Raw genomic sequence first — 15,683 nt, 5'->3', positions numbered from 1 at the left:
GATTCGGCATCAGCAACCCCAGCTTGTGCCCACCATGGAGCGATAAGCTAATCTCATCAAAGCGACTTCAATAACGTCCCTCCACCATCGACTCTAGTCCTAAAACCCAACATACGACCACAACCTAAGAGGGAGCAGCCACCCTGAATATCTTTGCATGTAGTGCGCAGTCGACAACAGTTTCCACTTCTTTACACTTAGAAATGTTTCAGAATTAATTGCCCACTTTTCTATGGTTAGAAATGTTTCAGAAGCAATTATCTTCATATTCTGTAAGTTGGTGTCCTCTGATGTGGAGCAGATAAAGATTGCACACAGCTCTTTCAAGTCTCATGCAAGTTCTTACAAGATATTGAATTCCAGTCAGGAAGACACGCTTGCTGCCATGGGCAATTTCATCTTTGTTACATGTTTCCAATTTATCAACAATCAACACAATAAAAGAATCTTCCATCCTCAACACCAATCACTTCACACTCTGGTACTGACAGAACGAACTGAGCAGCAAACATTTTGCTTCAGAACACAGTCATGGCTCATCATGTAGCTGTTCTGATCATTTGTTAGCACGCCGCTTCGGCCCGAGTAGGCTGGTCATCATCCTGAGCACACACAAAAAAACATAACCAGAGATCAGCATAAAGCCATAAACACAATCACCGTTGTTTTCACTGCTGGGAGGTAGAACCAAACACTAACCTCTGGATCCGATTCCGTGGCTTTCTGCAGCAGCAGCAGCACCCCCCAAAATCCCAAATAACAAACAGTTCAGTCAATCAATCAGTCACTTCCCGGTCTCTCTTCAGTAAATTTCATAAGAGCGCACACACTTGCCTTTCTTTCGGCCTCACTACAATCTCGTCACGCACCACCGCAGCGCCTGTTGTCGAGGTCGAGGTCGAGGCTGTGGTCCTCGGGGGCTGCTCCCCTATTCTAGGGACAGTCTTCACCTGAATGAAAGAAAAGACAATGTGGTCATTTGATCAGACCTGCTCTGAATGTGTTTATGTACTGAAGATACACCACGGATCATGAACTCACCAGGTTCCTGTACTGAAGATTGTAGAACATCTGCAGGTACCGCTGTTTGGCCGCTCTCTCCTCCTTGTTCAGAGTCCTCCAGAAGCTATACATCGATCCCATGTTCAGCACTTTAGTTGCGTATATCTTCCATGTGTAGCTGCCATCATGAATAGTACACAGTTAGATTTTCGCACCAGGTGGTAGCAAGATTGGTGCCTGCCATTCATGAGGCTGGGCAAGAGTGGGCGCCTACCATTCGTAGATGCGCTGAAGTCCAGCAGTGGACACCTTGTTCCAGTAGCTTGGGTCTTCTTTGCACTTCTGGAAGAAGTCTGCAATCTTGGTGCCAGCCTCCCTGCCATTCATCGGGTTTATGTGGAAACCCGAGACGCCATCGACAATGATCTCCGCTGGCCCTCCCTGGTTTGTCGCGAACGTTGGCAGCCCGCAGTTCATCGCCTCAATCACTGTTAGCCCAAATGCTTCATAGAGTGCAGGCTGAAACCAGAGATATGCATTGTCAGGCCATGGTTGTGGCTTTTATGTAATAGCTGGTTACTGTGAAGCATAGATTTCAGAGGATGGAGCCCTATATCGTTCATGCCCGAACAGTTAGTATTGCATACCTGAACAAATGCACCCTTTGTATCTGCAATGTAACGGTACAGCTCGCCGTTGCGGACACGGTCAGTCTGAGCCTTGATCCACCGGATCTGTCCTTTCAGCTGGTACTTGTCGATCAAATTGTGCATCTTGTTGATCTCGTCTATCTCTTCTCGGTCCTTGGACTGTGCAGCATTCAGGAGGCCTGCAACGACGACGAGGTTCACAAGGTCCCTGACCTTCTTGTTCTGGCCATACCACTCCACTAGTCCAGTGATGTTCTTCACCTTGTCTAGCCTTGCCATCGAGAAAATGATTGGCTTATTTTTGTCTGCCAGATACCCTCTGAATTTGGTAGCATTACAACAGTTAGCAACTTTGTCTGATCAAACAAAAGTATGTGTGTTCCTAAGGGACTTGACTTACATGTGTTCGTCTGTATCCTCCTTGCTGTACAGTAACTCCTCAATCTGTGGGTGTAAACCTGTCAGCCGCTTCTGCTTCTGTGTGTAGGGGAAGTAGACGGACTGATCGGCACCAGGTGCAGCAATGTTGAACTTCGGATCAAAGACATTGATGCCCGTGGAGAAACGGCAAAGACCGGGCATTGTGAATGCGTAGTGGTGTTCATATTGACCAGGCTTCTCTTTGCTGTATAATATGTCAATGTTAGAAGTTTCTAGGTGCAAGTACTCGAGCGCTGTTAGAGCACTGAAGTTACAGTAGTATTCAGTCTACTGACCTCCCAGCAATTTCTTGGTATGTGCTAGTGATGATAAAGTCAGTAGTGTTCATGGCAATCATATCGGCAGTAAATTGGCAGGAGAAGTGGTATTTTTGGTCCAGCTCTCTCCACTTAGCATCTGAGTTCTCATACTTCGTCTTCTCGAGAGCATGTGCAATTGTTCCCTGTCAGGAAAACCAGTTAGGGATGTCATATCAACTGTGATTGGTGGTAAGAGAGATCATGAGGGATCCTATTTGATTAGACATTTTCCCACCTGTGTGACTCCGAGTTTGCTCGACATGAGGGATGCCACCAAGTTTCCATCAGTGTAGTTGCCAATGATCAAGTCTGGTTTGCCCTCTAGAATGTCAAGGATTTTGGTAGAAGCCTCCTGAGATCATGTCGGGATAAAACTTTACAAAAGATCATTCACCACAAGAGTGCTGATAGTTAATAATTCACAGCTGACAAACCTGAGTATATCTCTCCAGGTAAGGGTAAATGTCGAACCGGGAAACCCACTGGCGCAAATCCTTCCCGTCTTCAGTCTTGAACGGCACACGAAGTATGTGTGAATATTTTGTATTTTCAACCGGTTCGAGCTCCACATTACATTTTGTGCCTTTGGAATCTGGTATCAGTCTTGTAAGCTGCGGCACAATAGTAGCCATTAGTTTAGCTGCAGCACAATAGTAACCATTAGAAATGTCATGTAGGAATGGCTAGGATCATAGCTTTACCACAAGAATCTTTGGTGTTATGTGCAAACCCTGCTGCTTGATCCTCTGCACCAGCTCCTCTTCCATGGACCTGACTTGGTCCAGGATGTAAACAACCTGTCACAGAAAAACCATGCCTTCAGAATATGATACCCTGATCAGAGTATTATCTCCTATTATTTGCTAATATCCATACCTGACCGCCGGTGTCTGGCAATCCTAGAACCTTCTCTTGGCCAAAGTAACCATGGATAGAGAAGACGACAATGTTAAATATGGATGGGACCCTGCTGAAGAACTTCTCCGTGTTGATAGGATCTGGTGCCTGGAGCACTTCAGATAGGAAATTCAGAGTCTCCTTGCACCTTTCAGCATTCTCACCCCATCCTTTCTCCAATCCCCACTCCTGAAATCTGCAACACAATTCGTGAAGAAACGTTAGGCATAGTTGCATATTTCTGCACCATGGATTATATGTCTACTTAATATGGCAGCACATCACCTCTGTTCAAATTTCAAATATGGTGTGAATTTAGGCAGCCCGCTGACAAAAACTTCTGCAAGGAGCAGCGCTGTCTGAAGCTTGTCCACCGTGTCGATCGTGTCGTTGACCATCAGTTTCTGCATGTTCATAAGGATATATAAGTTCAATCAGTCCGTTACTTCTGATCTTCTGATAGTCTCTGTGATATGGATGACTGAACTCTTTACCTCGCCGCGGTAATTCAGGGTGAGCAAATAGTCTAGCAACGGCTTCATGCTTTCAGGCTTCTCATTCAGCTTTGAAGACATGAATTTGGAGATAAACTGCATCCCATTCCCTATGGACGAGGGCAGCGTCAGATGAGGTGTTGAGAGGTCAAGAGCACCAAAATCAACTTCCAATGAATTGTCATCCTTGGCCCTGAAATTCACATGAACAGACCATATTTTTCAGATTCATGATTTTACTAATCTAGCATTAAATTAGCTCTCTGATCCATGTCAAAGATCACATGATATTTGGTAAGAGTAAGACATACCATTTCTCATCATATAAGGTCTCTTTGAACTTCAGGTACTCTGATGGTGTAATTCCTTCGACCGACAGATCATCGGAATGAACTTTGACGTATTCCCAGATGCCAGGATTCATTCTAACAGCAAATGCAACGAATGGCGGTAGCACTACTGCTTCCTGCAAACATAAAGGATTCCAAATCTGATAAGCTTCTTCCTTCAAACTTGATTCTAGTTGCAGAAGGGAATCGGGGAATGTAAAGCAAAATAACCTGTGTCGAACAAATAATGTAACCGAGAAAGCCTTCAACAAGCTTTTCCTTCTCAGCTTTGTCATCTAGTGATTTTTCCAGCTCCTCCACGAGCTGCTGGTTCTTCAAGAGCCTCCTGCCCTTCGATACATACCTGAAACATTTTTTGTCCCAGATTTCAGGATGACAAAGCTGACCACAGCAGCAATATTTCTTGATGCAATGCATGCCATAAAGAACACATTAACTTTTAGTACCTTTGGAAGCATCTCTTCATCTGGTACCGGCTTTGTTGCAGCGCATCAGGCATGGTTTCAGCGATGCTGTCCATTCTCTTGAAGCTGAGATTGGAAGCCATGGTGGGAGACTACCAGGCTTGATAAACTGAGTGGAGAAGATCAAAGAACTATTTTGGGAGAAGCAAAACTACGAAGGAATGTTGCTAAGAAGATTGTGATTGTCTGGGTGCTGATGGACAACAATTTATAGGAGAGGGCACAAAACCTCCCTCCATGGAGAAAGATTTATTTTCTCTGGACATGGCTGGAAATGCAAGGTAGATGATGCTAAGCTGAAAGGAGAAAGCACAACGCCTGGGAGAAGTTATTCCAAAGAAACACACAAGGCAAGAAAGGCGGCATTACATCATTACACTGTAAGATTCCTCATGACTTGTCACCATTTCTTATCCCTTTGCCAGCAGTTTTGACATCCAAACGTGAGGCATTAGGTAAACTTTTTGCCATTGGACATCCACACTAGGCCAAGAACTTTCAGAAGATCACAAAAGGCAATGAAAGCATATTCTCTCTTGGAGCTTGGGTTAAGCTTCCTTAAAATTTCAGAAGATGCAAAGCAAATTGCTTGCTACCTGATATGAAGCAAAAGACCAGGGATCACCTTGTTGCAATCTCAATACCAGAAAGGAAACTCCAGAGCATCAAATGAAGAAAAAAAAGATACATTGAGCTGAGCTCTTTATTTCAAAAACTCGATAGCATCAAAGAGAGATATACAAGCAATTTTTTTTCATTAATCAGAACACAAACTTCAAGAGATTGCAGCATCCATCTCCATTCAAGGTATTAAACAAATTGAGAGTATCCAATTTCAGGATAATCATGAAATTTGCGCACATAAGTTTGCCAATTACATAAATATACATGTTTGATAGAAAACATTCTGACATGAAAAGAAAAAAACAAATCCATGTACACAAGTGGCAATACTTTACACTCATCAAAATCCATCAAGCTCAATGTTTACAATTTACAAATCGCCAGAACCAGGAAACGGAGAAGAATCACACATCGAGTATTGGTGAAGGAGTTAAGCCAAGTTCAGTACTGAGGAAGGGGGGGAAAGACCATCTGCTGTCTGATTCACCAAAAATACGGTACTCATTCCTCAGGCCTCATCAAACCATTTCTAGTAACAACACGACGTGTCCCTGGTATAAAACACAACATCTCTTGGAGCAGTCGGGACGGGCGGACCGAAACATGTCTACCAAACAGCTGCAAGTACTTAAAATATATTAAACCATATCACTCGAGAGATTAAGGATAAGATGACAACTTGGCAAGTACTGAAAAGTGGAAAAGAAGAGAGCATACCAAGATTTTTAGGTAGACTTCTCTTCACACTGAGCATTTGTCTCGTAGATGCGACGGGCCTTGTTGTACCTTATGTACTTCTTGCCATCGGTGCTTGTGATGCGCACCTCAGGGATCTGCTGCACAACGTGCCAGTTCTTCCCACCCTCCAGGCAGCTCCTGAGTAAAGGGAGTGCACACTGCAGCTCGAATCGACGCAGGCCATTGGCCTGCAAACGGATCAGCAGCTCCAGCCACCGTGGGAATGCGATGTTCCAGAAGATGACCAACTCCTCGAAATAGTATGTCTCCGTGGATGGGGGGAACACAAGCCTGAGATGCTGCAGCATGTCGAGGCCCGACACGTGCTTCAGCTTCGCGCAGTCATCGATGGTGAGTGACTTGAGTGCGGGTAGGTTGGAGATCCTCAGAAGCGCCCTGTTATCTTTCAGATAGAGTTCATCAGATAGTTTTGGCAGGTCCTTTATCTCTGTAAGGCAATGTGCACCCTCGACATGAAGGTCACACAGAGCAGCGTCCTTTAGACCTTCTGGCAGAGCTTTGAGTTTAGGGCAGAACTGTATGTGCAGTGACTTAAGACAAGGCAGCAATGTCTGGCTCTCTTCCACACTTAAGGACCAGTCTTCCAGATTCTTCATGTTTCTTAGCTTCAAAACCTCAAGCTTGGGGAACGAGATGGCTTGTGAAATCACAGTGGTGCCGAGGAATTCAGAACCGATGGCGACAATGGAGTCTGCATTTGAGATTTCCAGGGACTTGAGCTGTTTCAGGCGGCCAAGAGCAGGCAGAGTGGTGCATGACATGCAGTTGTCAAGATCAAGGAAGGCAAGGGCAGGGAAGGAGGTGTTTAGCTTGGGACCCGCCATCCAGTTTGGAAACTTTCGACCTTGGTAGTTCTTGATTACCAGCTTCTCAACGCTATTGGGTGGGGTGAGCTCATTCCATATCTTTTCACTCACTTTAGCTGAATCATCTCTAATCCACTGAGCACTTTTTACTTCATGTTTGTCCTTTTCTTCTTTCTCTGCGCCCTCTTGGTTCTCCTGTTCTTCCTCATTCTCTTCTTCTTCAATTAATGCTGCTTGCTCAGACAGGTGTAGAACCTTCAGGAATGGCTTGTTTGCGAGTGCAGAAGCTCCGGAAGTAGCCCTATCAAGTCTCTCAATCTGAAGGTACCTCAATTCAGACATGGCTCTAAGGTGAATCAAGTCACAGCCCTCAGGATCATTGTTGTCCTGACCAATGATCAGACCAGATAGATGGTTAAGATGCTTCAGTTCACCCACACCTTTCGGTACATAGCGTAGGGAAGTTCCCTCGAGGCAAAGGCATCTAAGCTCTTGCAATTCACTGATGGACCAAGGGAGTTTCTGCAGTCTTTGACAGCCTTCAAGGCTCAAGGTCTGCAAATTTACGAGAAAGCCGACGGAGGAGGGTAGGTCGCTGAGCTGAGTCCCGTCAAGATTGAGGTACCTCAGATGTCGCAAGGTGCCAAGGGATTTTGGGAGAGCCTCTATTGCTGTGTTGCTCAGGTCCAAGACACGCAAGCACGTGGCTGACTCGAGAAGAAGATTGTCTATCACTCTGACATTCGGGCTGTTGAAGAGCATCAGTGACCTTAGGCTCATCTGCTGCTTCACTGAAATCGGATCCTCCAAGCTGTTCTCCATGTTACACAATGCAAGATGCCGAGGCTTTGACAGTGAGGACAACGAGCCCATGCTCGATCTCTCCTGACCGTCAATTAAGATACTCTCATCTGTTATCAGAAAGCGGGCCAGAGAGCGTAGGAGATCATGTGTCATCCAGCACTGGTCAAGATTGTCAGGATCAGGCTGTAACAAGTTTCTGCCTATCAACTCCAGATAGTACTCTTCAGCAGACTCTTCCAGTTCCTTGTTCTCTCTGGGCTTGACAAGGCCTTCGGCAATCCAGTGCCGCACGAGATCAAAGCGCCGAATGGGGCAGTCTTCTGGGTACAGAGAGGAATGGAGGAAGCACTCCTTGAGTTCAGAAGGCAGATCAACATAGCTCAAGTAGAGAGCCTGTGGCACCTGTTGAAGCAACGGCCGCATGGACCAAGCATCGCTTTTCAGGACCATCTGCCACTCATCCTTGCTCGTGCCTCTCGACCTCAGGACACCTGCGATGACCTTGATAGCCAGAGGATGGCCCTCGCATTTCTCCGCGATCTTCATCCCGACATCCTGCAGTGCTTGGATCTCCTCTGAAGCGGATTCCAGGAAGACCTGCTCGCGCAGTAACGCCCAGCTGTTCTCTGCATCCATTTTGTCGACGCGGTGGACGACTGCCTTCAAGCCTGCCGCCACTTCCTCGTCCCGTGTCGTGATCAGTATTCTGCCCCTTGCCACGCCGTCTCCCAGTGGATCTTTCAGCAGATCGTCCCATATGCCCGGGCTGTCCAGGTCATCCAAGACGATGAGAAACCTCTTTGAAAGAGCAGAGCTGAGGAGGCCGAGGAGCTCCTCCTTGTTCTCTGTGTCCCCAGCATTTACACCGGCGCCGGCGATGATCTTCTTCAAGAAAGCTGCCTCGGACAGATCCTTCGACATCTTCACCCACACGCAGATGGGGAAGTTTTCAGTCATCCTCTCATCGGTGAATATCTCCCTGGCAAGCGTGGTCTTGCCTATCCCCACGGCGCCGACGATGGCGAAGACGTCCACCTTCTTCTTGCCCTCCCTGAGCAACCTCGGCACGAGGCCGCCCAGAGACTTCTGGACCTGCGTCCCCACTGCGGCGCGAGGCTTCACCACGTCGTCGTGGCAGCTCCTGGACATTTCACTATTGAACCAATCCCTCCTGGCGCCGGGGCGCGGGGACGCCCCGGCGGCGGGGAGCGGCGGCATCTCGTCCTCGATCTCACGGAGCCGGATGTCGATGTCCCGGATGGTGAAGCCGATCTCGTGGTGGAACTTCTGGGGGCCCGAGTAGCGGAAGCAGGAGAACATGAAGGCGCAGCGCACCTTGGGGGCGGGCGGGTGGTCGTCGGCGAGGATCTTGGCGCCCTCGGCGGCGCAGACGTCGAGCACGTCGTCGACCTCGTACATGACGTCCTTGAGCAGCACCACCCAGGCGTCCACCCGGGAGCTGAGCACCCGGCGCCGCTCCTCGTGGGAGACGACGGCGTCGATGCGCGCCAGCGTGCCCAGCAGGCCCCGCACGTTGTCCCGGATGCCGAGCGCGCCGCAGGCCTCCTGCCCCGCGAACTCCTCCAGCGCCGCCGCGCACCGCTTCACGTACGAGTCCAGCACCACCGCCATGGACGGATCCCCTTTCTTGCGCAGACCTTCAACAGCAACGACGACGAAATGCGAATCAATAATTTGTATCAGTACAGCACGTGGGGATAAAATTGGATCCTTTCAACGGCGATTAGGGGGCTAATTGATTGATTTGCAAGGATTCTTTCCATTTGCAACAAAAAAAAAGGATTCTTTCCCCATTTATCTCGATTTTAGTTGAGGATCGAATCAGGCCGACACAGGAAACGGAAATTAGCATGTGGACACACCAAGATCCTCTTCAACTACTAGGCAACAAATCATCGGAATCAACACATACGAACAAAAAGGAAAGAACAAAATCCATCTACTGTATATCAGATCGGGAGCGCGTCCTTGAGGAGCTGGAACTAAGCACAATAAATAACTGACAACCTGCTGCTCGATTGATGGATTGATGGATTGATTGATTGATGATTACCTGTTGATGAAGATTGCTGAAGATGGGATGATTATTGGAGCAAGAGGAGGTGGAAGAGGAAGGCGGGGAGCCAAGGGAAGGGCGGCGACGGCCACCACCTCAATGGCCACCACCCTCCTCCCCTCCCTGCTTTCCCAACCCAGCCAAAAGAGGGAGCGCGCCTCTAAATGGATCCGTCCCTGTCCCAAGACGCTTTCCTCCCCCTAATTTCTCCACCCTCGCAGCTCAAAATCCTCCGATCCAGACAGACACAAACTCCATTCTTCTTCTCTCCTCCAGGCCCCTGGAAGATTGCTGCGGCACAAAATGGGCGCCATCCGGGCCATGGATGAGCTTGGCAGGGACGTTGGTTGGATACCGGAGGAGCGTGGGGGGCAGATGGCGAAGAGGGGAGAACAGAGCATAGCAGAATTGGGCAGGCTATTTTTGTAATCAGCTGACAGCAATGGACAGCAACATCTAAAAAGAGGAATTGCAAAGGCATGAACAGTGCAAATGAAAACATGTTTTGGGGAACAAAAAATGGGAATTACTTTGGCATGGACAATGCAAATAAAATGGTTTGTTTACTTTTGAAATTTGGTGTGGACTTTCTTCGCCATACAAATTTCAGTTAATCACAGCATAATCATGTGGCAGCATATAATTATTTGATGTGAATGAATGATTTTGTATGTCAGCATCAGATGCAGCCTGGCCAGAGGAACAGTCAACTGCCGACATGATTCCAACGCTGAGATGATCAGGGGTGATTATTTTTCTGAAATAATGATTTTTTTATGCGTAGTGGAGGGCCTGCAACGACTACATCAAGCAAGGAGTTGCTGTCATGTGGGTGAACAAATTTCTTTATTCCTCTTTGTGTTGTTAAAAATGGCTCCATCATGGCATGGCACCAAATGGAGCCTGCAGTTAGGTTATTTTCTAGACACCACACGACACGAACGCACTTACTCTTGAATAAAAATCCTTTATTTCTAAATAACTGTGACCCACTACCTAATTTTCCTAAACGAAAAATAGAGCACCACCCTGCTATTTGCTCGGCAGCCCGCCGTTCGTTTTGCTTAATTACGTCCTACTCCCTCCGTCGTATATTATAAGACGTTTTTTGACACAAGTGTACATTATGGAACGGAGGGAATACTTGTTAGAATGAAGAGTGGGAGAGAGAACTGTTTAGGGACACCAACGTTGAATGGCCGGAGAGAGGAGAAGTGACGGTCAAAATTATGACGAGTCTAGAACCTGAAAAAAAAAGGCACTGGCTACCAAAGACGCGACGCCAATCATATAGGCCCCACAAGGAGACTTTAGGGCCCGATTGCCCGCTGTCAACCGCCATGTGTGAGTGATGCTCATGTCATCCAACAGTTGTTGCATGCATCATGCACAAAGTCGAGCATCCATGTGCCAAACTAGCACGGTTCCACCGCACACTATGTGTCCGTCGTCAAACATGCCATCCACGCTTATCACCACCCCAGATGTACGACAATTGTCGCTGCATGCCACATCAAATGGGATTTGACACCATCATCAGCATACCACCATTGCGTGCATCGCGAAAGAGGCCATCGCCACCTTGAACTCCAGCGTCGGCCCATCAATGCCCGGACAGCAGGTGGAGATGCCCGCACTAGTACCGAATCAGGCATTGGAGACAATTTTGGTACATGGGCCTATGGTGGTATCGTGATCCACCTCAAATCCCATAGCCCCTAGGCGCCCCATGTAAGTGCCTACAGGCCTAGACCTCCTACGGCTGCCCTAGCGCCCCCTTTGGCCTCAGCCCCTTGTATAGTCTAAAAAGTTCCGTCATATTTCTCAATAATATTTGTGCCGCTGCCACTTCAAGTTCTAGGGCGATCGTCATTTTTCATCTTCAATCCAGTACTCTGTTCGCGGGGGAATTCATCTCCATCTTCATCGATGTCGACCTCGTGCTCCAGTGTGAGTTCTAAGTAGTCTAACCCCCCCCCCCCCCCCCCCGACTATGGGTTCACGACTGTAGCAAAGATGTAATCTCTCCACTTTGTAGCTCAATACAATAGCCATGTGAGTTTCCCTACAAGATTATGGCTAATCTGATGTAAACTCTTTATGTCCAGATTTATGGATGTTGTATGTTTGATTTATAGATGCATATATTCTATCGGGGTGCATGTCTTATCCTGCCCATTTTAGATAGGTGATCGGTAGTGTGAAATGTGTGCACTACTTAGGTCTAATCTTGCAAGTAAACTAACATAGTGGCAGAAAGTGGAAAAAACCTGCATTTTATCACTACCACTAAGGATGAATATTTTTATGAGGACTAAACTGGGTCATATGAACAATAGCTTGTCATCTTGGTTGAAGCAATTATGTGTGTTTACACTTAATGTTTGGATGGTGCGGAGGGTACCTCAGCCTACAAATGAATTATTAACTAGATGCAGGGAGGGTCTCGGTGTATAGACTTATGGATGTACTACATATATAATATCAACACGTCACTTGATAACCCACAAGTGTAGGGGGCGCAAAAGTCTTCAAGGGAAGTATCACAACCTATTTTTTTGGTTCGACACAAGGAGAACTAATAAATATTTCTAAAGTTTAGCAGTTGAGTTTTCTATTCAACGACAACTAAAAACAAATACTTGCTCGAGAGAATTTATTAGTAGCAACTGCATTGGACGGGTTTCCATGGTGATTGTAGAATAGTAACAAAGCATGAAAATGACTTTGAGAGAGTAACAATGATCAAAAGCGTAGGCATGGGAATGGATAATGGACGTTGCATGGATAGAAACAATATTCGACAAATGTCATCCTTCTCACCGACCTCTCCGTAGGCTGCGATGAGGTCCTCGTATCGGTGATCATAGAGGTCCAAAATCCATGATGACATCTTACATGGGATGATATGCGCTTCGTATGCATTGACATAGAGGTAAAGGTAGCAGATGAGCTCGTGGTCCCCCAATGAGGACATGAGAGGCGGGGGGTTGCACGTTAGGGTCCATAATAGGGGATTAAGGTGTTGAGCTCGAATCAGATTGGGGATTGGCATTGTTCATGTTGTTGTTGCAACGAGGGCGTAGGGTGTGCCATTAATATCAAGGGGGACTAGACTGGACATGGGTTGGCCTTGTTGATTTTATTATAGAGGAACCAACTCATCATTTTTTGTACCGAACACTTTTACATTTGAATTATTCTGTCAACATAAAATCCTAGCACATTTAGTCACACAATGATGAACCTAATTTTCAACATACAATGTTTTGTGTTAAAGCTCTGCTATCTCCAACTAAAAAAAGAGCTCTGCCATCTATCTATCTGAAAATACATTTTGTAGAAACAATTAAGATTTTTTTTCTTGATTTATTTTGCTCGAGACATTATGCGGAAAATCATTGGTTGAGCTCAATTTTCCATCTATCTAAAAATGTTAATAATCACAAAATAACAATACTTTCTGGATTAATATGTATCTAAATGTGGTAGTGCATTCTTATGCTTTCACAATATTAGTTAAATATCTTGGTAACATCCCTAAAGCTTTTCTATCTAACAAATATGTAGACTTCTAAAATATATTATTATCTAGTTTACGGAGTCTGTGTAGTGATGGTGCATGATAGGACAAGCTAGTGGCGCACATCTGGAGCCATGTCTCAACACATGCCACACCACCCCGTGCTGCTACCGATGGAGCACGCATAGGCCCTCTCCCTGCATGAACTCCGCCATACACTTTTTACTCTTTGATAATAATGAGTCTATTTTTGCACTACTTCTTACCTATATTGTTCCCACATAATAGTCATACAATTTTCAAAATTTTATCATGTTTGCGCACCCGTTGTCCATATTTCACCAAATTGCCAAAGGAGAAGGATATTTTAAACATTAAGTGGAAAACCCCTAATTCTAGGTGAAGATCATGCTAATTGATGTCATAATAACCTTCCTGTTGGGGGACGTAGTAATTTTAAAAAAATTCCTACGCGCACGCAAGATCATGGTGATGTATAGCAACGAGAGGGGAGAGTGTTGTCTACGTACCCTTGTAGACCAACAGCGGAAGCGTTATGACAACGCGGTTGATGTAGTCGTACGTCTTCACGGCCCGACCGATCAAGCACCGAAACTACGGTACCTCCGAGTTCTAGCACACGTTCAGCTCGATGACGATCCCCGGACTCCGATCCAGCAAAGTGTCGGGGAAGAGTTTCGTCAGCACGACGGCGTGGTGACGATCTTGATGTTCTACTGTCGCAGGGCTTCGCCTAAGCACCACTACAATATTATCGAGGACTATGGTGGAGGGGGGCACCGCACACGGCTAAGAGAACGATCTTGAAGATCAACTTGTGTGTCTAGAGGTGCCCCCCTGCCCCCGTATATAAAGGAGCAAGGGGGGGTGCGGCCGGCCCTAGGAGGAGGCGCGCAGGAGGAGTCCTACTCCTACCGGGAGTAGGACTCCCCCCCTTTCCCTAGTTGGATTAGGACTTGGGGGGAAGGAGGAGAGGGAAGAAAGGAAAAGGGGGGCGCCGCCCCCCTCCTTGTCCAATTCGGACTTGAGGGGGAAGGGGCGCGCGGCAGCCCCTAGGCCTCCTCTCCTCTTCCTCCACTAGGCCCATTAAGGCCCATTAGGTTACCGGGGGTTCCGGTAACCTCCCGGTACTCCGGTAAACTGCCGATTTCACCCGGAACACTTCCGATGTCCAAACATAGGCTTCCAATATATCAATCTTTATGTCTCGACCATTTCGAGACTCCTCGTCAAGTCCGTGATCACATCCGGGACTCCGAACAAACTTCGGTACATCAAAATATATAAACTCATAATGAAACTGTCATCGTAACGTTAAGCGTGCGGACCCTACGGGTTCGAGAACAATGTAGACATGACCGAGACATGTCTCCGGTCAATAACCAATAGCGGAACCTGGATGCTCATATTGGCTCCTACATATTCTACGAAGATCTTTATCGGTCAGACCGCATAACAACATACGTTGTTCCCTTTGTCATCGGTATGTTACTTACCCGAGATTCGATCGTCGGTATCTCAATACCTAGTTCAATCTCGTTACCGGCAAGTCTCTTTACTCGTTTCGTAATACATCATCTTGCAACTAACTCATTAGTTGCAATGCTTGCAAGGCTTATGTGATGTGCATTACCGAGAGGGCCCAGAGATACCTCTCCGACAATCGGAGTGACAAATCCTAATCTCGAAATACGCCAACCCAACATGTACCTTTGGAGACACCTGTAGAGCTCCTTTATAATCACCCAGTTACGTTGTGACGTTTGGTAGCACACAAAGTGTTCCTCCGGCAAACGGGAGTTGCATAATCTCATAGTCATAGGAACATGTATAAGTCATGAAGAAAGCAATAGCAACATACTAAACGATCGGATGCTAAGCTAATGGAATGGGTCATGTCAATCACATCATTCTCCTAATGATGTGATCCCGTTAATCAAATGACAACACATGTCTATGGTTAGGAAACATAACCGTCTTTGATTAACGGGCTAGTCAAGTAGAGGCGCACTAGTGACGTTTAGTTTGTCTATGTATTCACACAAGTATTATGTTTCCGGATAATACAATTCTAGCATGAATAATAAACATTTATCATGATATAAGGAAATAAATAATAATGTTATTATTGCCTCTAGGGCATATTTCCTTCAGTCTCCCACTTGCACTAGAGTCAATAATCTAGATTACACAGTAATGATTCTAACACCCATGGAGCTTTGGTGCTGACCATGTTTTGCTCGTGGAAGAGGCTTAGTCAACGGGTCTGCTACATTCAGATCCGTATGTATCTTGTAAATCTCTATGTCTCCCACCTGGACTAGATCCCGGATGGAATTGAAGCGTCTCTTGATGTGCTTGGTTCTCTTGTGAAATCTGGATTTCTTTGCCAAGGCAATTGCACCAGTATTGTCACAAAAGATTTTCATTGGACCCGATGCACTAGGTATGACACCTAGATCGGATATGAAC

General features: G+C 46.5%; 2 protein-coding genes across 3 annotated transcripts; both read right to left on the bottom strand.

The window, feature by feature from the left end:
• Nucleotides 1-516: 516 nt before the first annotated feature.
• Nucleotides 517-5,273, bottom strand: LOC125518000 (sucrose synthase 7-like). Its single transcript, XM_048682963.1, has 17 exons — nt 4,580-5,273; nt 4,344-4,476; nt 4,095-4,249; nt 3,784-3,976; nt 3,575-3,693; nt 3,269-3,485; nt 3,094-3,189; nt 2,827-3,003; nt 2,628-2,744; nt 2,369-2,535; nt 2,053-2,277; nt 1,650-1,971; nt 1,277-1,521; nt 1,042-1,180; nt 835-950; nt 700-723; nt 517-602 (listed from the first exon to the last, which is right to left on the bottom strand). The coding sequence occupies exons 1-17, from the start codon at nt 4,678-4,680 to the stop codon at nt 557-559; spliced, it is 2,592 nt and encodes an 863-aa protein (XP_048538920.1). The 5' UTR covers nt 4,681-5,273; the 3' UTR covers nt 517-556.
• Nucleotides 5,274-5,416: 143 nt separating this feature from the next.
• Nucleotides 5,417-9,879, bottom strand: LOC125517998 (putative disease resistance RPP13-like protein 1). 2 transcript variants are annotated; one of them, XM_048682962.1, is made up of 3 exons: nt 9,665-9,879; nt 5,939-9,248; nt 5,417-5,848 (listed from the first exon to the last, which is right to left on the bottom strand). In XM_048682962.1, exon 2 carries the CDS (start codon nt 9,220-9,222, stop codon nt 5,947-5,949), a length of 3,276 nt encoding a protein of 1,091 aa, XP_048538919.1. In that variant the 5' UTR covers nt 9,223-9,248; nt 9,665-9,879; the 3' UTR covers nt 5,417-5,848; nt 5,939-5,946. The 2 variants fall into 2 exon arrangements, with proteins under 2 accessions (XP_048538919.1, XP_048538918.1); XM_048682961.1 differs by having other exon boundaries at nt 5,417-5,839; nt 9,665-9,878.
• Between the last annotated feature and the right edge of the window lie 5,804 nt (nt 9,880-15,683).

This window comes from Triticum urartu, chromosome 7 (genome assembly GCF_003073215.2).
Source record: "Triticum urartu cultivar G1812 chromosome 7, Tu2.1, whole genome shotgun sequence".
In the NCBI taxonomy this organism is placed as follows: Eukaryota; Viridiplantae; Streptophyta; class Magnoliopsida; order Poales; family Poaceae; genus Triticum; species Triticum urartu.
Note: the sequence above shows the minus strand (reverse complement) of the source record. Positions and strands in the feature narration are given on the sequence as shown.